This window comes from Lactuca serriola, chromosome 9 (assembly GCF_051521515.1).
Source record: "Lactuca serriola cultivar US96UC23 chromosome 9, Lser_US96UC23_V15, whole genome shotgun sequence".
Lineage (NCBI taxonomy): Eukaryota > Viridiplantae > Streptophyta > Magnoliopsida > Asterales > Asteraceae > Lactuca > Lactuca serriola.
The window spans coordinates 61,600,621-61,622,907 of record NC_136416.1 but is presented as its reverse complement, the minus strand read 5'-3'; the positions used below and the strand labels follow the sequence as shown (position 1 = coordinate 61,622,907).

The window sequence follows — 22,287 nt, the reverse complement described above, 5'->3', positions numbered from 1 at the left end:
GTTATATCCTTTATTTACATGACCAAACTTGCTCTTAAGAAGGGTTAATGATAATTAGGGGCAATATGATAATCAATTTTATGTAAAAAGATTTGTTATTTAAGAGAAATATGGCCATCAACTTCTTTTTGTATAATTAAAATGATTATAAAAATACTAACTTTTTTTTAAATAAATATGATATTTTTAAATTAAAAAAAAAACAAAATATAATCTTCACATTTAAAGTATACAAATACAATATCTTAAAGTTAATAAAAGCATATACAAAATAATATTTTAAAGTTAGTAATAATAGCATATACCAAATAACCACTCAAATGAAAGCAATAAATACACTTTCATCGACATGTTGTTTTGTTTTATCATTTAAAATGAAATTATTTTTATCCCAAAATGGCTAGGTTCAAAATTGTTGAATGGGAAAGTCATTTTCCAATTTTCGTTACGTTGATTGCGACGATCAGCATTCACCACGCCATATGCTTATGCTGCTCCATTCTGGTAAACTACTTCTAACTTGGAATTGGGGTAGAAAATAGACGAAATCCAAATATGCTCACCGCTGCACTCCATCATCAAATCATCTTTGATTCCCTAATTAAAAAGCAACCGCGTCCGACGTCCTCCTAATTCCACGTCTTCGCCGTCCTCCACTCTTACCTTGCATCTCTCGAATTTCTTAGTTCAAGCAGGAAACCCCACTTCTAATTACAACTCCTCTGCATCGATTTTTGATTCCTCAGTCCCTTGGAGCGTAAGTTTTGACACCTTGTTGCGTAATTTTGATTGATAATGAGGAAGATTCCGCCGATTTGATGTTCGATGTGTGTTTTTGTGCATTATTGAAACTGGGTTTTGTCTATAGTCTTTATGATCAGTAGTTAAAACACGGTTATGGTGGCCTTCGCATTGTTTGTGGGGTTCGTTGTTGGGGCATTAGCTGTAATTGGTGTTGAAGTTGTGGGAGTTTTGTTCTTTATACAAAAATTGGGTAGAAAAACAAAGGAAGATGCTGTTAAGGTCGCCAAATCCAGATCGTATGAAAGAGAGGAACCCCCGTTTTCATTTCCTGATAAACAGGTCAGTTTTCCTCCCTTTTTCATTTTGCTATTTGCAATTGGTTGTTATAGTTGTCTGGTTCTTACTTGTTTATAGAATCTAGTCTTCTAATATATGATGGATTTGAAGAATTTGGTTACGAATAGAACTACTTCATTTATGTAAAATTCTTTACAAACTGCTTGCGTTTTCAGGGTTGGGTTTGGATTTTAGAAAAGGAAAAGATCCCAAAGACTTTACCATCATTTGATAAAGGATCACGTTCACAAAAACGTAAAAATGAGATTGTGGAGGTTTCACCTGTGCGGAAGCATGCAAGCATCAAGGATCTATCACTCATCCTTATAGAACCAGATGGCAACCTCACGAAGATTCCTCTTTCAGGCTGCACTGTAGAAGCTGTTTCTGCTACAAATTTACCCACCAGAAAGTGGTGATGCTTTCTTGCCTAGAATCTCTGTATTGTGATTGTTACATCCTTAAAGAGACTGTTAGACTTACATTTATATTGCAGCTGCATAACTTTTTAAATCCCTTCGTCTTGCTTCTTTGGTAGGTTGTTTGTTTTAGCCTTTTAGGTACCTTAGATGATTTCCTTTAGAGTGACATGGATTTCTACTTGTTTGGAATACAAATTACACACGAATTTCTGTACTATTGCTAAATCTTGGTGTTGTGTTTATCTCACAGGGCCAAAAAATACCCTGTCAGAGTGGAAAACAAGTCATCAGTACTATACCATGGAAGCAAGTTATTCTACTTATATTTCGAGACATCTTCTGAAAAGGAATCATGGTGTAAAGCCCTTCGTCTTGCTTCATGTGATGACAAAGAGAAACTCAAATGGTTTCAGAAATCACTTTCAGACTTTCACAATTACCTAGGATCCTTAAATGTTGAATACCCTTCATTTCTAAAACCCTCCATAGGTTTCAATCCAGAAACAGGCGATAAAACAATCAAGATAGACACTTCATCATCAAAAGTTCGCCACTTTTTAAAGAAACTTGCCAAAAAGACTTCTAAAGCTGGTAGAGAAGATAAAAAAGAAAAATCTAATACAGTGCAAGAGTCAAGTTCAGTTGGTAGCTCTTCAAAACACTTTCAAACACACAAGAAACCGAATCATTCTACTGAAGAGGAAATTGTTCAAGCATTATTAACACCAAGATCTGATACAGATTCTACTCATTCTATTAATAAAATAGCTAGTGATGATGGAACATTATGCTGCAATTTGTTAATATCACGGTTATTTTTTGATGCCAAAAGCAATGCGGATTTGAAGAACTCTATACAAGCACGAATTCAGGTGTGTAACATTTTTCTTGAAATAAAAGATTTAGCACATACTATATAACTAATTAATAAATTATTTGTGTATAGAGGACACTCTCTACAATAAGGACCCCAAGTTACATAGGGGAGATAGTTTGCACAGGGGTAAATCCTGGAAATATCCCACCATATATTCATGGTATGCGGGTCCTACCATCAGATCTGAAGGAAGTGGTTGCCATGGAAATTGATATCGAATATTATGGTGGAGCAGTGTTGGATATTGAAACAAGGCTTGAAGTACAAGAGCTTGAAAATCCAGAAACTATGAATTCAGATTCCAAATCTGTTAAGGATGTCACTTCTGATCTTCTAGAAGGTGTTGGCTACTATGAAGAACAGTTGAAGCTTAATCAACACAAGGGTGATGAAATACGCAAATTGGGTAAGTTGAATAATTTTTATTTTTATTTTGTAAGTTGATCAATTGGACAAATACTAATTTATCTTGTTACAGAAGAGGTAAAAAGTTTTAAGGGAGATGAACAAGCATCTTCAAGTTCTGCTGTATCCAAGTGGAAATCCGTGTTAAATTCTGTTGCGAAACAAGTGTCTCAGGTTTGTATAACAATAATTTTGGATTTAAATGTTTGTTGATTATAGATATTAAGTAAAAATGTTTATAAAAATTAATCTTGTGATTTGTGAAGGTGCCTCTTTCAATGGCAATTCGGGTAACAACCCTTAGAGGAACTTTAAGGGTGCATATAAAACCTCCTCCTTCAGATCAATTGTGGTTTGGTTTTACATCAATGCCTGATATAGAATTTAGTTTGGAGTCTTCTGTTGGGGATCACAAGATTACAAGTGGACATATTGCGTTGTTCATAATCGGTAAATTTAAGGTTAGATTAAAATGCTCTTATGCAACTTTTGTTTTTGTTTTTGTCTTGAATTGCTTTCATCTTTGGTTACATGTCTTGAATTGCTTCCAAAAATGGTGATCTTTTACTTTCGAGGTCAAAACACTTTCTCAATTTCAGAAAAGGGCTGATGTTACTAAAATAGCAACCAACTGTTCAAAATGTCCATTTTGGCCTCCAAACTATTTTTTGTGCACTGAATGTTGATAAATATTCCTTATCTGTTCTAATGTTATAAAAGTTCCGTTAAATTTTGAAAGAAAAAAACAATCTATAATACACTTATAAAATTTAGGGGGTATACTTGCACATTTTAATAATTTAATTAAGTTTACCCAATCCCATTGCCCATTGCCATCAATGGTGAAATTCTGCTTTCGCTTTCTTTATCTTTTTCAATTTTGATTCACAAAAGCTTGATTTTTGATCTGGGTTTGGTTCAATATGTGATATTTTTAAGGTTTTTGGTATGGGTTTCCCGAAAATGTTATCTTTGTTTAAGTTTTTGATATGGGTTTTCCAAAAAATGTATTTTTTATTTTATTTTTTTTTAAGTTTTTGATATGGGTTTTCCAAAAATGTGATCTATTTTCTAAGTTTTTGGTATGGGTTTCCCAAAAATGTTATCTTTGTTTAAGTTTTTGATTGGGTTTTCCAAAAAATGTATTTTTTATTTTATTTTTTTTAAGTTTTTGATATGGGTTTTCCAAAAATGTGATCTTTTAAAAGTTATTGGTATGGGTTTTAGGGAAAAATGTGATTTTTTTTTTCTAAGTTTTTGATATGGGTTTTCCAAAAATGTGATATTTTTAAAGTTTTTGATATGGGTTTTCCGAAAAATGTGATCTTTTTTTTTTTTTTTAAGTTTTTGTTATGGGTTTTCCAAAAATGTGATCTTTTTAAAGTTTTTGGTATGGGTTTTCAAAAAATGTGATCTTTTTGATATGGGTTTTCCAAAAATGTGATATTTCTAAAGTTTTTGATATGGGTTTTCCGAAAAATGTGATCTTTTTTAAGTTTTTGATATGGGTTTTCTGAAAAAAGCATCAAGTAGATAGAAAATCTTTATTTTGTGAAGCTTCTGATATATGCATGGTTTACTTTCACAGACAGCTATTCGTGAAACCATGGTACTCCCCAACTCTGAAAGTGTAACCATTCCCTTTATGTTAGCCGAAAAGAACGACTGGATCCCACAAAAAGCCGCCCCTTTTATATTTGCCAATCCTGAATCTACCACCAACTCCACCACCACTACCACCACCACCACCAACACCAACACCACCACCACCACCACAACTACCACTACCACCACCACTACCGAACCCACTATTGTACACGAACCTCATCCCTACCAACCTTCCCAAGAACCACAAGATGTCCATAACACCAGCAATCGTAGCTTAGAAAGCGTATCTGAAACTGATGAACAAAACTTAGGAGCAGATGATGATCATGTTTCTGTAGATGAGAAAACTCCATTGTTGGAAAGTGAGGAACATGGACAAGAAGCGGATCTTACTGTGTCACTCCGGTCGGTTGATGAGAAGAGAGAAGTTAAATTGCCAAGCTGGCAACTCCACCCATTGCCACCTCAGCCAGTGGTGGTGACGAGTGAAGAAAGTAATGACATGGCGGAAGGGGAGGATGCGAGGTTAAGAAGAATGGGAACCAAGGCCAAGATGTTGGGGTTAAGGAAAAAAATGGGGGAGAAACTTGAAGAAAAGAGACGGAATATTGAAGAGAAAGGTAGACATATTGTTGAGAAGATGCGGGGTCCAGGAGGGAGCTAATTCATTCGTGTTTTTATATGTACATTTATCGCATTTGTGTTCGGTGTACGTTGTTGGAGATTGAATACATTGTTAAAGAGTTTTGAATCATTGATTTACAATTCAAAACATGTATAATTTTTCTTAGGGTTAATGTCATAACTCTCAATTTGCTCTTTTAAGTCGCAAGATTTTTTTTCTTTGAACAATGAGTTATGAGTTAGTATATGTCTGGAATTGAATCTAAGACCTTGTTAGAAACACATTTTCACTAGATAATTGTCCTAAATAGAATAGAGTATTTTATTTTATTTTATGTTATTTTTAAAAATTTTATTATTATTATTATTATTTTTTATGTTTCTTGCTCCATTTGGGTAGATTTCAACATCTTTAAGTGGTATACCAAATTATGTCATACCATTAGAGAATGGTGGAATCGTTGTAATCATTTTGTTTAATTCATTAATTTAGTTCAATTATTGTTTAATTTACATGTTTCAAACCTAGATCATACCATATTTTTGTAGTTATAGCTTGCATATAATTTTGGGTTTGGATGAATAATTAACTTATTTTATTTTGTTCAAGATCAAACGTGTTATTGTCCCACAAATATTTACAAAGTTATATTAAAAGAAAAACAAGAAATAATACATGTTATGGATGGAACAAAATACAAAATAAAAAAAAATGGCAGGAAATGAATTAATTCTTTGTGCAATTGTCATTGAATTATCAATTTATGTTGACACATGCATGCAACTTCTGTTTTGATTCTTTAAATGTCATGTACATGTTGAATACAATTGAAACAGTTCACGGGTTGGTATACCCGTTCGATGAATTAAATGTTATAATCCGCTTTTAGTCGGAACCACACACCGACGATACTGCCACAACCCATCCTCAAACCAAGGACGACTTTGTGTGCCCTTATAAGGTGATTCTAGTGAGTTATTAATTGCAATCAACCAATTGTTTATAAAGAAGAGAAATAGATAAATAGATAGTTGATAAGATAAGTAAAGAATTAGTTCTCATATTATATTTTTAAATGCAATGACATGGACATAAAAATGTAACAATCAGGGGCAACGCCAAATTTTTTTTAGGAAGAAGAATATGATAAGTTTAACATGAAAAGAAAATAACATCTAAATGATATTTTATTTATATAAAAAAAAATTTAAAGGTGAACTTCGGCTTACCTTGATCTTAGGATAGCTCCGCCCATAGTAACAATCAACGCACTCCATATAAAAAAAACTTTAGTACAGACTACATGGCCTAACATTACAAATTTTTTGTTGGAATTTTCATATTTGAAAGAAAAATAACACAATGTCACAAAAAAAAAAAAAAGAATTATAACTTTTATGTAATTTACCCAAATTTAAAAGGTTAAACAATAAGTTCAGCATGAACTTAATTGGCACCGGACCCGGATCCGACAATTTTACCGATATATCGTCTTTTACGTTATTTGGGTTTCTGAAATTAAAGGTGAGAACCTGCTAGGCTGCTACGCCATTGCCTTGTTGTTGCTTAAACCAAACTGACAAAAGGGCTCGCTGTTATTACCCAAAACCCTAAACCTTCCACCGATAGAAACGACCCAGTACGATGTCTGCCCTAGAAATCGAAGCTCGAGAGTAAGTAAAAGTAGATTCTTTCGTCAATTTTATGTCACTGTGTAATGCATTATTTGTAGAGTCATGTAAATTGATATACCTTAAGCTATGATAACGAGATGATTGAAACGAATCCATCTTATAAACCGACCGAAATTACATCGTTGTGGGAGTACAATTTGGAGGTAATACTGAGGAACCCTCTTGTATGCGCTAAATTATGACCCGAATCGTAAGCTCAGCTCACGTATCACGTATGTCTGAATGATTAAAGCTATTACCAAATTAACAACCTTTCGTTAGTGGTAAACCTTATATATAAATACTTGCCTTGGTATACTTTGTGAATTCGTCCTTTATAGTCCATGAATGAGCAACGTATTGTGAATTCGTCCAGCTAATTTTGTTAACTGGAAGCACATTATATGCTTTTATATAATTCTATTGTACTTTTGGTTACAGTGTGATTAAAATAGTTCTTCAGTTCTGCAAAGAGAACTCTCTGCATCAAACATTCCAAACACTGCAAAGCGAGTGCCAAGTATCTTTAAATACAGTGGACAGCCTTGAAACATTTGTAGCAGATATCAACAGTGGTAGATGGGATGCAATATTGCCTCAAGTGGCACAGCTTAAGCTTCCAAGAAAGAAACTTGAAGATTTATATGAACAGGTATGTAACACATTAACACCTTTTTGACTAGTCAAAGTCTGTTCTTGTGATTTCCTGTATCTTGCATTGATTACAGTTATCTATTTGAATTCCACTGTAGATTGTTCTAGAAATGATTGAACTTCGGGAGTTGGATACTGCTCGTGCTATATTAAGGCAAACTCAGGCAATGAGTGTCATGAAACAAGAACAGCCAGAAAGATATTTAAGACTTGAGCATCTTCTCGTTAGAACTTATTTTGATCCCCATGAGGTTAGGATTGTAATTTCTTCATTCTATAGAAATTCCAATAACACAGCACAGTATTTTGTTTAGTGATTGTGCTAATTATGTTGTACCTTTTTTTGTAATTACTCTACAGGCTTATCAGGAATCAACAAAAGAGAAAAGACGCGCACAAATTGCTCAATGTTTGTAGTTTGTAGTTTGTAGTTTTGTACATATATACCCTTTCCAGATATCCAAGAAACAGAACAAAAAAGTTAATTTTTCCCGTTTTGCCCTTTTCAGCTATTGCAGGAGAAGTCTCTGTGGTTCCACCATCACGTTTAATGGCTCTAATTGGTCAAGCATTGAAGTGGCAACAACACCAAGGTTACACCATTATCTAATGTCTAATTCTAAACTATAATCTTTTCTCTTTCCTCATAGATTTGTGTTATTGAGAATACTTTACTTGGCTTTTTTAGGGTTACTGCCACCTGGAACACAGTTTGATTTGTTTAGAGGAACAGCTGCTATGAAACAAGATGTAGATGATAAGTATCCAACAACTCTTGGTCATACTATTAAGGTGATTTCTTAGATATTTTTCTTGTAAATAATTTAGTTCCATTGTTAACCTTTCTGTTCAAAACTTATTGCAGTTTGGAAAGAAAAGTCACCCTGAAAGTGCAAGGTTCTCACCTGATGGACAATTCCTTGTTTCTTGCTCTGTTGATGGGTTTATTGAGGTTAATCTTGTCATTTACATGTTAAATTATAGTTTAGATTATAAGATATGGAATTGGCTACATTAATGTCAAATATTTACCAGGTCTGGGATCACATAAGTGGGAAACTTAAAAAAGATCTTCAGTACCAAGCAGAAGTGAGTGATACTTTGTTTTTTAACATAATAATAATAATTTCTTATTTAATTTTTTAAAATATGGTGTTTTCCTTCTGTAGGAATCCTTCATGATGCATGATGATGCTGTTTTGTGTATCGATTTTAGTAGAGATTCAGAGATGCTTGCTTCTGGATCACAAGATGGAAAGATTAAAGTAAGCATACATTGTCTTATGTGTTTTTTATTTTTTATTTTACACACAACTTATTCAAGTGTAAATATAAAATCTGTTTAATTATGTAATTATAGGTTTGGAGAATAAGAAATGGGCAATGTTTGCGACGCCTTGAAAACGCCCATTCTCAAGGTGTCACAAGTGTTGTGTTTTCACGTGATGGAAGTCAGTTATTGAGCACTTCATTTGATGGAACTGCAAGGTTTGTTTTACATATTACAAATTAAAAAAAAAAAAAAAATTATTTATTTAAGTTGAAATATACATAATAAACACACATTTGGTAATTATGTATTGTATCGAATACCAGGATTCATGGGATAAAAAATGGAAAATTGTTAAAGGAATTTCGTGGTCATTCTTCTTATGTAAATGATGCCACTTTTACAACTGATGGACTTCGTGTCATTACTGCATCAAGTGATTGTACAGTAAAAGTTTGGGATTTGAAGACTACAGATTGTCTACAAACCTTCAAGCCACCACCTCCATTGAGGGTAATTTAGTCATTTACTCATATCCAGACAGTTCATTCAGTTTCTAAAAAGAAACAACCTTTATTAAGAAACCAACACTTTCTCTATTAAGTTGTTATTTCTGTATCAAATATTAAGTCAATTAAGTCAAAGATTCTCTGAAGTTTGACTTTACAGTTGCTCTGTGTTTGACTTACAGGGAGGAGATGCGTCAGTAAATTCGGTTCACCTTTCTCCAAAAAATCCAGACCATGTTATAGTTTGCAACAAGACATCATCAATTTATCTCATGACTCTTCAAGGACAGGTGGCTTTTTTGTTTTTATCAGAAGTTCTTATTAATTAAGATGCATGCATTCAGTTATAAATATAATATAACAATATATTTGTGTTGAAAATATGAAGGTGGTGAAAAGTTTCTCATCTGGTAAAAGGGAGGGTGGAGATTTTGTTGCAGCTTGCATATCACCAAAAGGGGAATGGATATATTGTATTGGTGAAGATAAGAACTTGTACTGTTTTAGCCATCAATCTGGGAAACTTGAGCACTTGATGAAGGTGCATGAGAAGGACGTAATCGGTATTTGCCATCATCCCCACCGGAATCTTGTAGCCACTTATGGTGAAGATTGCACCATGAAACTATGGAAGCCTTGAAGATGCTCTTTTATCATTTACCCCCTTTTCTTTTTCTTTTTTTGGTTTTGAAGGACTCATGTAACAATAGTTGAATGCATTTTTATTTTGTATGTCATTTTTTTTCACTTCAAGTACATGCTGTTATTCATGTTGTTAACAATGCATTTAATTACCATAATCATGAAGTACTTATATATATATTTTGTTAATGATATAAGGTTATGTGGTTTATTGCTAAAAAGTGATGTTATGTGTAGAGAAATATAAGTATGTTGCTATTATGGGTAAGGAATTGTAAGTGGATTGCTATTATTTGTGAAGAAATATAATTACGTTGCTATTATAAGTAACATATGGCTATTATCGGTAAAAATACAAGTCATAACAACATATTTGAAGTAATTTCATTAACAATGCCCGACTTTCAGCTTTGTACATTGCTGGCAAAAGGAATAAAGTAGGTTGTTATATTTCATGTAATTTGCTAATAATTTTGTTCTTATAAATGACATTGATACTTTTAAGCAATTGTTATCAAACAAATTAAATTAACATAAATTATCAACAAATGATTTGTACATGCTCTCTCTCAATTTGTCTTTCCATTTTACTTAATTAAAAAACTGATTGAAAAAGTTGTAGTTGATACTGTTAAATTTGATGTTCACCAATTGTTTTTTAGTAATACGACCATTATTTTATGTTATATATATATATATATATATATATATATATATATATATATATATATATATATATATAGGAGGGTTCATGCGACAATGCAAATAATTTGCGAAAACGCGAAAACAAGAGAAAACTATGAGATTGTGTCAACTCAACCTTATATTTTGGACAATAATTCATCCAAACTTTGAACTGCATGATGATAATCGATAATACATGAGAAATTGTTTCATATTAGCAAAGCATGATTTTTAACATTTTATTATCAAAACATGAATTTAACAGTGGTTAAGGACGTGAAAAAAATAGTTGTTAAAACCGTCTTTAAATCTATATTATCATAACACAATCCAATGTAAACTTATTATCTTTAATTTATTGCTAATAAATTTAATTTTTATAGTATTTGTGTTTGATTTTTATAAGATAAAATATGTTTTCACGTTTTTGCAAGATATTTATGTTTTCGCATGAACCTACTTATATATATATATATATATATATATATATATATATATATATATATATATATATATATATATATATATATATATATATATATATATATAAGGGACAGTTCACTTAAGAATCAAAAAAAAAATAGAGATCTTGAGATTCAATCTCAGCCACATATTTTTCATTTGCCGCTCTAACACTCCAATGTACCGGCAACAGCGGAGTATGCCTAATCATAAATGATATACATATATACTTGTTTACAGATTGAGTAGTCATATATAATTATAATGGTTGATGGAAGAAGATGTGGTAGTGGTAGAGATGACGGTGGTATAAATGACGGAGGTGGCAATAGTGGGGTGGCAGTGGTAGAGATGACGGTGGTATAAATGACGGAGGTGGCAATGTGGGGTCGACTAGTGGCAGTTGTGGTGGTGGGGAAGATGGCGGAGAAGAAAGGAACGGATGTTGCTACATAATCATTTATGATTATAACTGACCTGCCATGTCGGTATGTCAGAGGGTTAGAGCGACACATATGAATTATGTGGCAGAGATTGAATCTGAAGATCTTTATTTTGTTTTGAATCTCAACAGAACCTCTATCTTTCTCTCTTTCCCTCTCTCTCTCTCTCTGTGTGTATATATATATATATATATATATATATATATATATATATATATATATAGTTAGGTTCATATATAACCCACAATTATTGTGTGAATGTATGACCAAATGGGGTCCATCATTTCATAAGGGTAATTTAGTAATTTTTTTAGTTGAATTAACTATCTTTAAATTAAAATCTATAATCAATTCATTAAATAACCTAAAAACCTATAATTAAGGAATTTAAGCAATATTACGTTAGAATTTATCTTCTATAGCAACCATCGCCTAGGGTTTATTCTATTTTCCTGTTTTTCTTTCACACATCGACGAGATGCTAAGAACCGAAGGATGAACCGGTGAAGCACACATGACGTGAAGACTACAAACTGGAGACACACGAATGATGGCTTTTGTTCGAGACACCTACCTCTACGGTCCATTTGATGGTTGTGGGGTACAAGACTTGTCTAAACGATATAGTAATCATTGGTTCCATAACTGGAAAAAGGAACCAAACTCATGGGACGATTCTCGATCAACACCTGCAAATTGGTGAATTCTCGATTTTTTTTAAGTCTTGTCGATCCACTTTGACCTGCAACTTAATTTATTGATTTGTATGTTTGTATCAATTTGGTTTTAAGGATTATTGGACATCTATGGTTGTGCCTCTGTTGTCTAATATGGTGAAGCTGCATTACCAACAGGTTTGTCCCTTCTTGTGTTTCTAACAATTTGATATGTGATTACAATATTTTGAATTCCAATTTAATGAACTAGTTCCATTTCTATTTTAATTTGCACTGCAAGAGGTCAGATTTTCTTTTTGTGTTTAAAATTCTTGAACCTGTCTTTTGAATTTTTGCCCTTAGGCTGGACAATCTGATTTTCCTATGGAAAATATGAGCAAAATTTTCCTTTTCCTTGAAAGATAATTTTCCCTTTTGCAAATTAGTTAATCCATATTCTAATTAGCTAAATAGCAAGAAAAATTATAGTCCGTAAACTACGATTCTGTTAACAGTTAACACACATTCAGGTTAAATTACAAGCATACAAATTATATAACTCTGCTCATTTTAATGATGTGGCTAAAAATACTAATTAATGTATTATAAACATAATATCTTTTTGATAATTTGATTTGAAGTATCCTGTAGTTGCATCTTTAGATATTTAGATCTCACTTTTTCATTTCTATACAGGATAAAAAGAGGAAAAGAAGATATTGGTTGTGATATAGGGTATTCTTTAAGAATGGAATACTAAACCAATCTATTTTTTAAGAATAAAAGGTTGAAAAAAGGACAATTGGTTCAAGAATGTTACAATTACATTGGCTGGTCAAAGATTAACTAATATGATAAAAAAAAATGTACATAGGAGGAAAATGTATAGGTTTTTTTATTTTTATTTTTTTTTTTAGTTTAGCATTTTGACAAAAAAGAATGTGTTATATATTCTTTATATATATATATATATATATATATATATATATATATATATATATATATATATATATATTCTTCAAGAATGATGACAATTTCTTAAAGAATTTAGTATAGAAGGTTGTATATATTCTTCAAAATGTTGTACATATTCTTTTTTAATGTTATAAAAATGATTGTTTATGTTATAAGAATGGTTCTTATTTATTTTTGTAGCATGTATTCTTGATTATATTAAAAAAATGATATGTTACTGTCTAATATATGATTTATATTATTTAAGAACGTTATTTCTCATAACATATTAGTATTTAAAAAAGAAAAGAATAAAAAAAAAACTATTAAATGAAATTGTACGTATTCTTTAAGAATGAAAGAATCAAAGTGTTCTAATAAAAAATTATTCTTTAAGAATGAGAACCATAATAATGGAAATTGAATTCTGGAAACATTTTAAAAAAACTTAATTTATATTTTAAATTTTGAAAGTCGAAATTTGAATTTTATTAATTAATTATATTTAGTTGCCTAAAATGTAGACAATTATCATTTATATCTCTTAATGAAATGTCATATTTCCCATTATAATTGACTAAGTGTATAAACGCTAGTCGATATTAATATAACGCACCTTAAGATCACATCCTTTCATTCTTTTAAATCTAATGGTCACAATATGGTGATATATTCATACAATACTTGTGATTCACATTTGATCCTAACCCTATATATATATATATATATATATATATATATATATATATATATATATATATATATATATATATATATATATATATATATATATATATATATATGCTCATGTGACCCAGGACAGCCAAGGCCCAAGGTCTAAAAGCCCGTGTAACCCGAATTCGAAGACAATCAAGATTGGACTATAAAAGCTCTTGAAAGTTGAAACCAGAATATTCAAAAGGCATATGATCCGAAGATTGTAATCAAGATCAAGAATATATATATATATATATATATATATATATATATATATATATATATATATATATATATATATATATATATATATATATATATATATATATATATATATTAATTTTAGGTTCCCTTAAGGGTTTGACATAATTGATACTTCTATTTTGCTTATTAACCATTTTGGAATTTTTTTTGTTTTTATAACTATAGGGTTTGACATAATTTGTCCTTCTATTTTGCCTATTAACTATTTTGGAATTTTTTTTAATTAAATAAAGTTCAATACATATCGATGAAATTGCCCGGTTTTTTCTTGAAGTTGCAATTTCGTCCCTTCTTATGTTATTTGTATTGGGTTGGTCATTCCTTCTCGATCATTCTGCACCTCCATTCTTTTCTGATCCATTTACTCATTCCACCGCTTTAAACCTACTCCACGTCCGTTCAGGTCCAAAGCTACAATCTACGTAGTGTTTTTTCCTCAGAGCTTCTATTGCCCACGTAAGAGATAACACCGATGATATGTTAGCGATTGAATCGTCTCTCTGTTGCCACCATCAGCATCTGCCGCCGCCTCCATCTATCTATCAACATCACCTAATTATATTGGTTACAAATCACACCCTAAGACCTTGAAGGGGGCGGTGTTCACTGCGGTATCACATGCCACGTAGGCTGAAAACCCCACTCCACTTCCTCTGGTCTCAACCATTTTGACTACTACGTAAGTTCGTTTGCAGTTACTTTAAGGCATAAAAAATAACCTTATTTTCGTAATATTGGAATATTGGATTAGTCGGTATGCACAAGTTGGTTTGGAAATCCACGTTAGGGAAGTTCACTTTACAAAAATAAAAATTAAAAAATAATCAATTTGCAGTACTATTTTGCGTATTATTTTGCAGTTAAAAATATAACATTTAAGGAATTGATAACTTTGGTCCTATTCTAAAAACTTATTAATTCCAATCTCTTTAATTCTTTAGCCATTTTGACACTTTTGGTTGTAAAACTTTTACAATAAAAAGTAAAAACAAGCGTCTCCAAAACCTCCACATGACCCAACGGATCAAACCAAACTTTCTATGTTATCCTTTTTAGTTTTAAACAAACATATCCCATAAACTCAGCTTGGATTTCAACGTTCATGCCAACACACACCTACGTGTCGTACTCTCTACAGTTCTTCACCAAGTGTCCATACAATGGCGTTTACCTTCCCCCCGTTTTAAAAACCCATCCATCATCCTCATCTTCATTCCACTTCTTCCTTCCCAATATAATTTACAGGTTTCACTTCCAATCTTGCGTGGTTAACATTTCATAATCAACAAAGGTTTCTATCACCGATATCTGTCATCACACAGGGTAAAAGTTAGATTACATAAAGCAAACGACGCTATGCCGCAACGTAGATACGCCATCGGGAGAGCCGATGAAGCCACACACCCAGACTCCGCTCGCGCCACCTTGTCAGAGTTCCTTTCCACCTTCGTCTTCGTCTTCGCCGCTGAAGGCTCCGTCCTAGCTCTCGGTAACTAACAACTTCTATCATTTCCGGTCATCATTGAAAGTTCAAATTTTTAGTGTTAATTTTGATTCGAGTTTGAATGCAGATAGGATGTACGGTCGTGACCATGCACTGGGAGGAGCCGGGCTGCTGCTGGTGGCGCTGGCTCATGCTCTGTCATTTTTCGCCGCCGTGGCCTCGAGTTTGAACGTGTCAGGTGGACACTTAAATCCTGCGGTCACTTTCGGTACTCTGGTTGCCGGAAGGGTTTCTGTGGTTCGAGCGTTGTACTACTGGGTGGCGCAACTCCTCGGCGCCGTCGTTGCCTCATTGTTACTTCGTCTAGCCACCGACGGCATGGTATTAATTCCATTAATTAAACCCGAGTTTCTTGATTACAATTGCTTCTCTAAAAACTATACAAACTGAATCTTCTTTCGGAGTCTGAAGAATCAAAAGCTAGCTGACAAAATGATCGGAATTGATTTTTTGCAGAGACCGATTGGGTTTTCAGTGGCGACTGGTGTGGGAAACTTGAATGCGTTATTAATGGAGATCATTCTAACATTCGGGTTGGTGTACACCGTATTTGCGACGGCGATAGACCATAAGAGAGGAACGTTGGGGACGATTGCACCACTGGCAATAGCGTTTATACTGGGAGCCAATATTCTGGTGGGAGGGCCGTTCTCGGGGGCGGCGATGAATCCGGCAAGGGCTTTTGGGCCTGCGTTGGTTGGGTGGCGGTGGAACAACCATTGGGTGTACTGGCTGGGACCGTTCATTGGGGCGGCGATTGCAGGTTTGATCTACGAGTTTGGGATAATCCAGCCGGAGGCGCCGGTGCATACACACCACCAGCCATTGGCTCCAGAAGATTACTAGGAGGTGGTGATCGTGGTTTTGGCTTCTGAGCCATGTGTTATGATGCTATATATTAGTGTATAAGTAATAAAAAAGGGGGTTGCGTTTAATTTACTTTTGTGTATTTTGTGGTGTTTTCCGACGTTGGTTTTATGTGAGTTTTTTTTTTCTTTTTTTTTTTTTAATGTTTTCTTTTTGATGTGTTGGAGTTTGAAGAAGACAAATAATGCCGCTCACCCTTTCCCCTGGTTTTGTTGAAGTATGTTCGATGTTCACATTTGCATAGGAAATTACATACACGTGTAAAGATTATGATATATTTTACATATATATACGTATCTAATGCATGCATATTAATTTGGCTGTTCGGCATTAACATATCGAATATGTTTCATATCAACAAGTTATAATTTGTTTGTAGAGGTATCAAATTATTTGTGGTAATTCAAGTATTAAATATGCTGTATATAAAATTTAGAAATATATTGTGGCTTACCCCTATTTATGGCCAAGTTGTGCGTGAGCCGTGTGGCCATCACTTCACTTGTTCACTTTTCTGAACGACTTCTCTTTTGGCTTCCCGAACTCGTGGCCAACTTGCACAGAGCTTACACGGCCTCATCGGCTCATCGCAGCTCTTTTTGATGATTAAACCTTATTTCGACAGCTTTTTATTAAAAAATGACTTTTCTTTTGCTGTCTAGATCTGTCAGTTTAGGGGGATGAATCAATCGTCCTTCATTTTTTCCTTGTTTTATGAAGCATGTTGTAGATTAGTAGTTGGTACTTTTGCAACTTAAATATTAGATGTAATGCCTATTTAAGGTGTATATTTCCTTTGATTTAGTAATGAAATCGATCAGCAGTAAATTTTTCCTTTTATAATTAAGACTATATTTTTTCTATCGACAATAGCTAGCTAGCTATTATGTCTCCTGTTTTTCCCATGTCTTTCTCAGCAAATCTGCATTTTTGCTCACTGATTGGAGACCACCGACATACTTTTAACTTTTTACTTCCGAGTGGTATCCGAGTCTAGTTATTGTATTCCCAAGTATATGCCAAAAATGGCTGATTGGCCACACTTGAAGGTGAGGGTTCCCAAAGGAGGGTATTGTTATCGCACTGTCCACTTAGGTGAGGGTGCCCAAAGGAGGGTAGTGTTATTTTGCAGTGTCTAATGCTCATGAAGATGAACTGTTCAGTGTGTGCTATAAAAATACGGGTGAATTTGCAATTTGGGAGTAAGAATGTTGGATGCAATTCAAAACATGGAAGTGGAGGGACGGAAAGATTGGATGGCGCTTGTGGCCGTTGACCAAGCAATTCCGAAGGACGTTCTTCTAAAGATAATTGAGAAGGACACGACTAAGGAAGCATGAGAAACGTTTCAGATGATTCGTATGTGAGCCGATCGGGTAAAGGAGGCTAAAGTACAAACTTTGTAAAGTGACTTTGAGATGATCCGGATGAAAGATGGTGAATTGGTGTAAGATATTGCTATGAGATTGAATACTATTATGACCTATTGTGATCGTTATTCAATATCTAGATGAAAATATCGAGGAGGTTAAGATGGTGAAAAAATGTCTTCGAGCCATCCTGATGTAAATAATGCAAATCCAGATGTGGTTCTTATTGGTGTCCCACACTGGCACTGGCAAGGCCTCACTTCCGTGTATGCAACGCAAAAAAATTTGAATTTTTTTCTACTATTGTGTCACTACTTAAAAAAATGTGCAACTACGTAATACAAAATGTGCCACTATAGGCGATTTTTTTCCGTGTCATACCTAATATGAAATCATGTGTCCACCTCTATGCAAATCGGAAATCGTAGCATCGATCGAGTAATTTGTGGACTTGAAAACATGATGGTGGAAGAAGTTGTGTGTCGTCTCAAGACCCACGAAGAGAGATTTCAACGTTATGGAGAACGAGAGGGTAAACCTTCTCTATTGCTTACACATGCCAAGTGGCATTTCAATCTAAGCAACCCGACGAGGGACACTTGTGATCAAGGGAGAGGAGGACATAAAGGACGATGTCAGGGATGAGGTCGAGGTCGAGGTCAAGGTATGGTTTAGGAGGTGGCCATGAGATGCAAACCAAAATAACCATATGTAACATCCAAAATTTTGGTAAGTCTTAGAACCCTAAGGATTATATTATTTACATAAATGGTCCCTTAAGTACGTTGGGCGTACTTAAGTGTACGCTTAGCGTACTGCATGGATGTGGTCGCGGAGGAATCAAGGTACGCTGGGCGTACCTTGAGTTACGCGGGGCGTACGCGCTAGGGTTGCAAAACCCTAATTATCTGGACTTTAGGCCTATTTAAGCAACCTTATGTTCCTTGGACTAAAACCTAGAGAGCCTCCACAGCCTTCGAACGTCCATATACTCCTGGAAACCTTGTGAGATCATTCTTAAGCCTTAAAGTGTGCATTTGTGGCCTTTTGTGTGTATTTCAAGAAGAAGGGGTGGTCAAGCAAGCTTGGATCAAGTGGGTGCTTCAAGATCCTGCATTAAAAGCATCTTGCAAAACTTCTGGAGCTCGGGAGGCTGGGAATTACTAGGAGGGCAGTATTCGTATTCATCGGACGGAGGTGAGTCTTCTCACCATACCTATGGGTCTACGGCACCAAGGTCGGCCCATTATGTGTACATGTTGTATGTGTGTTATTCATTTATGAATTGTTATGTTATGTGATATTATGTTGGTATGGAAGACCCCGGGGGGAGCCCGTGACATTGGATATAAGACCATGTGGGGTATCCCATGGCATTCCTAGGTAAAGACCATGTGGGGTAGCCCATGGCATTGGATGTAAGGTCATGTGAGGTAGCCCATGTCAGTCCTAGGTAAAGACCATGTGGGGTAGCCCATGGCATTCTTGTTGATTGTATTGCATGGTTTATGTGGCATGTTTGTAGCTTTAATTAGCTATCAGGATATGTATATGTGTTTGCATGTGGTATGCTCTGGAAAACTCGCTAAGCATTTCGCTTACAGGTTGTTGATTTGTTTCAGGTACTTCTGAGCCCAAGGGCAAGGGCCCAGCGTGATGACGTGGCGCGCACTCTATCTCTCTTTGTTTTAAAAAGGAAAACAAAGATGTAATGAATATTAATTTGAAAATATATGTTTGGGAATCTGTGGTTTATGAGATTGTTTTGATTAACTCAAAAGTGAAAAATTTTCTTTGTAAAATTTGGTCGTTACACCATAATGCTCCCTGAAATTATAAAGATAAAATAAAATGTTTTACTTGTAACAAATCCAGTTTTTTCATTAATTATACGTTGGAGTGCTCAAACAAGAATCGAGGTAAGCATGCGAATCCCACTCAAACCAATGAAGAAGAGCCCATTTCGAGGAGAGGAGGCAAATGCGACATCCCCATTTTTCATGGTTAGAAAAGACATTTTATTTATGCTCATTTTAAATTTTATTTGCGGAATTGGCCCCATAAAAGTATTTCCAAAGAAATGTTTTTTTCATTGCTTTATTAAACGTGTGATGTCATAATTGATACAGAAACATAAGCATAAGCTTTGACAAGCCTTACAGTAATTACACTAGTGGCCTACAAACTCTTTTAATCCCTTAGTATATGATTACACTATTATCGAAGTATCTTCGTATCGCCACTAGTGATACAAAGAAACTGAGTGGGTCAGATTGAAAAATCTGGTGAGTACAGAGGTTTTCAACTTACAGTAATTAACCCGAATTACCTATTCCTTTTATTCTCACTTCCTGATCCTAAAACGTTATTAGCAAGGGAATCTATCCTAAAGGATCCCTGAGTGAACAACATTTACTTGGGGATTCCTTGGCAATATATGTTAAACACCCGAACGTCAGGTATTTTCCATTTTGACCTTAAGTATGAAAACGTATTACAAAGTTGGTCCTTACACCATGCGTACTTGGGCGTACGCATGGTGTAGCTCATTAAAAGGGAGTCATGTGCTCATGTGAGTATGATAGGCATACTCATGAGTACGTTGGGCTTATGTGACAAATGAAACCCTAATTTTGGGTTTTGAGCATTATTTAAACATCCTTATCCCCTCAAAACTCTTTCCTTCATCAGTCTCCACCTCCTAAAACGTCCCTTGCTAACCCTAATCCATTGTGTGAGAATTTTTTAGCTTGAGAGTGTGTATTTGTGTTATTAAAGAGAAAAGAAAATAGTGGGATCATCTTTGAAGCTTTAAGAAATTGTAGATCCGAAACTTCCACCTTGCAAGCAACCTCCAAAAGGTATAAAGCTAGAAACTTGATGAATGTTTTCATTGGATCTTACTAGCTCTTAAGTTTTATGCATTTTGGTCCCTTAGTCTTGGTGCTCATGAGTATGGATTACTCTAACCATAAGAGCTATCATTTTCAGACGATTTTAGGTGCTAAGAACCATAAAATGTGATCTTGGTTCTTTTCTTCCCTCCATGCAAGAGTTATGGTGTTTTGGTTTGAGTACTAAGTTAGGGTTTTGGTTTTAGACCACTTCTATCCAAGGAAAGTCCACTACAAGAAAAAGACCCTTTTACGACGCGCAAATCACGACGCTCACTAATTTATGTTACGCAAAAGAGAGTGACAATAAAAACGTGTCGTCTGTTCAAAAAATTTGAGGATTTAGATCACGCATTATTGCGTGCCCTTAAATTAGTGTCTAATGTAAAAAAAAAACACGGAGGGCACTTTATCTAAAACGTGCGTCCTCTGTGATTGTCGCTTTATGATTTTTACTAAAACGCGCGTTCTTGAAAGGGGGAAATGAAATCCCCTCAAAATTCTTAAAATTTTTAATACCCCGCTTCAAGATCCCCTTCGTTCTATTCTTCCCTTTTCTCTACAAACCCTAATCACGATGCCATCTCTGTTGTATACCTCAACAATTCATATATTTGAAAATCATTGGGATAATTTCTAGGGCTTTTTTAAACACTCATTCGACTCTTTTCTCTCCTGCCTCCCCTGTCTCTCTATTTTGTGCTCTGATATCCCCCTTCCATTTATGCCCCGTCTCCGTCGCCATCAAAACGAGGATATGAGACAGTGCTTGATCTACGATCGTCCAGTCGTCGATGCCCGGTTAATAGGAGTTGAAAACATCATAACATAAAAACTGTTCTTAACCTTGCCGGACTCAGAAAAGCCGATGTGGCACATCCACGAGTATGAGGTGAAGAGCGACGTCCTTTTCCTCCCCGGCGTCCCTGGTCCGGTTGAGCGGCAAGATCGGGAGAAAGCGCCGAAAACTTACGGGAAGACGATTCACTTTTTTGGCAGGTGGATAGAGGCGATCAACTTCCCCTAGGTCTCCCAAAGGTAATGATGGCTCTAATTCGTGATGGCTTTACCCTAATCTCGCTAAAGGTACAATTTACATTTCCTGATTTCCGCCATTTTTGATCACCTGCAACTTATGTAGAAACTCTATCGATCGATTATTATTACATATTTGGAGTCTCGCTATGGTGTTTTGTTCAAAAAGGAAAGGGATAACAGGGCGTATATGGAAGGTTTATCCCAAGGAATTCACTCAAAAGCACACGCTGATGGAGTTGGACTCAAAACTATTGTACGAGATATCAATTTGCATTGCTTGGAGACCTGGAAAGGGTAATTTGGGAATATAGTCATCCAATTTCATTACGTCTAGTTGTTAACAATGGTTTATGTTAACTATATATTAACTTTTTTTGGTGTTTTTTGTTTATTAGGTTTGTCCAACTCATTTGCACCCACGCCTAGCTGAGTTTCTTGAGGTTGTTGCTAAGTAACTGGTATGGCGACAAGTATCAGTTATCTTTTTTATAAGTGTCAAATGTCCTTTATTTATTTATTTGTTTTTTTGTTTATCATCTGAATCATCTAGTATTTTTTGATGTTATTTGTGAAGGGCTTAATAAGTCACTGAAAATAGTGCAATCACCCTATGTAGACTTGCATGAGTTTGTCCTCAGCTTGTATCACCTCACACGGAGCATTTTATGC

General features: G+C 34.6%; 3 protein-coding genes, 1 long non-coding RNA gene and 1 pseudogene across 5 annotated transcripts; all 5 read left to right on the top strand.

The window, feature by feature from the left end:
• The first annotated feature begins 417 nt into the window (after positions 1-417).
• LOC145073183 (testis-expressed sequence 2-like protein (DUF2404)) lies at positions 418-5,217 on the top strand. 2 transcript variants are annotated; one of them, XM_079019745.1, is made up of 7 exons: positions 418-1,083; positions 1,257-1,495; positions 1,753-2,374; positions 2,449-2,785; positions 2,861-2,958; positions 3,051-3,245; positions 4,373-5,217. In XM_079019745.1, the coding sequence occupies exons 1-7, from the start codon at positions 898-900 to the stop codon at positions 5,054-5,056; spliced, it is 2,361 nt and encodes a 786-aa protein (XP_078875871.1). In that variant the 5' UTR covers positions 418-897; the 3' UTR covers positions 5,057-5,217. The 2 variants fall into 2 exon arrangements, with proteins under 2 accessions (XP_078875871.1, XP_078875870.1); XM_079019744.1 differs by having other exon boundaries at positions 419-1,083; positions 2,858-2,958.
• Positions 5,218-6,523: 1,306 nt separating this feature from the next.
• On the top strand, positions 6,524-9,941 carry SMU1 (transducin family protein / WD-40 repeat family protein). The gene is made up of 13 exons (XM_079019746.1): positions 6,524-6,690; positions 7,132-7,342; positions 7,443-7,595; positions 7,705-7,753; positions 7,854-7,937; positions 8,033-8,136; positions 8,210-8,296; positions 8,380-8,433; positions 8,514-8,609; positions 8,705-8,832; positions 8,941-9,127; positions 9,306-9,413; positions 9,512-9,941. The coding sequence occupies exons 1-13, from the start codon at positions 6,662-6,664 to the stop codon at positions 9,761-9,763; spliced, it is 1,542 nt and encodes a 513-aa protein (XP_078875872.1). The 5' UTR covers positions 6,524-6,661; the 3' UTR covers positions 9,764-9,941.
• Positions 9,942-11,780: 1,839 nt separating this feature from the next.
• LOC145073204 (uncharacterized) lies at positions 11,781-12,949 on the top strand. Its single transcript, XR_013691288.1, has 3 exons — positions 11,781-12,053; positions 12,146-12,208; positions 12,707-12,949. It is a non-coding gene; the product is annotated as an uncharacterized LOC145073204 (long non-coding RNA).
• A 2,205-nt stretch (positions 12,950-15,154) lies between these two features.
• Positions 15,155-16,581, top strand: BETA-TIP (beta-tonoplast intrinsic protein). The gene is made up of 3 exons (XM_079019762.1): positions 15,155-15,434; positions 15,517-15,770; positions 15,906-16,581. The coding sequence occupies exons 1-3, from the start codon at positions 15,302-15,304 to the stop codon at positions 16,293-16,295; spliced, it is 777 nt and encodes a 258-aa protein (XP_078875888.1). The 5' UTR covers positions 15,155-15,301; the 3' UTR covers positions 16,296-16,581.
• A 4,723-nt stretch (positions 16,582-21,304) lies between these two features.
• Positions 21,305-22,044, top strand: LOC145075753 (oil body-associated protein 1A pseudogene; annotated as a pseudogene).
• The last annotated feature ends 243 nt before the right edge of the window (positions 22,045-22,287 follow it).

What these genes read in the sequence shown, in the direction of transcription:
- LOC145073183 (XM_079019744.1), top strand. Translation starts at nt 898, where the DNA reads ATGGTGGCCTTCGCATTGTTTGTGGGGTTCGTTGTTGGGGCATTAGCT. An exon ending in CTATACAAGCACGAATTCAG is followed by an intron (nt 2,375 to 2,448) that starts GTGTGTAACATT and finishes ATTTGTGTATAG; the next exon opens with AGGACACTCTCTACAATAAG. An exon ending in TCATAATCGGTAAATTTAAG is followed by an intron (nt 3,246 to 4,372) that starts GTTAGATTAAAA and finishes TTACTTTCACAG; the next exon opens with ACAGCTATTCGTGAAACCAT.
- SMU1 (XM_079019746.1), top strand. Translation starts at nt 6,662, where the DNA reads ATGTCTGCCCTAGAAATCGAAGCTCGAGA. An exon ending in CTAGAAATCGAAGCTCGAGA is followed by an intron (nt 6,691 to 7,131) that starts GTAAGTAAAAGT and finishes TTTTGGTTACAG; the next exon opens with TGTGATTAAAATAGTTCTTC. An exon ending in ATCTTCAGTACCAAGCAGAA is followed by an intron (nt 8,434 to 8,513) that starts GTGAGTGATACT and finishes TTCCTTCTGTAG; the next exon opens with GAATCCTTCATGATGCATGA.
- BETA-TIP (XM_079019762.1), top strand. Translation starts at nt 15,302, where the DNA reads ATGCCGCAACGTAGATACGCCATCGGGAGAGCCGATGAAGCCACACAC. An exon ending in AGGCTCCGTCCTAGCTCTCG is followed by an intron (nt 15,435 to 15,516) that starts GTAACTAACAAC and finishes GTTTGAATGCAG; the next exon opens with ATAGGATGTACGGTCGTGAC. An exon ending in GTCTAGCCACCGACGGCATG is followed by an intron (nt 15,771 to 15,905) that starts GTATTAATTCCA and finishes GATTTTTTGCAG; the next exon opens with AGACCGATTGGGTTTTCAGT.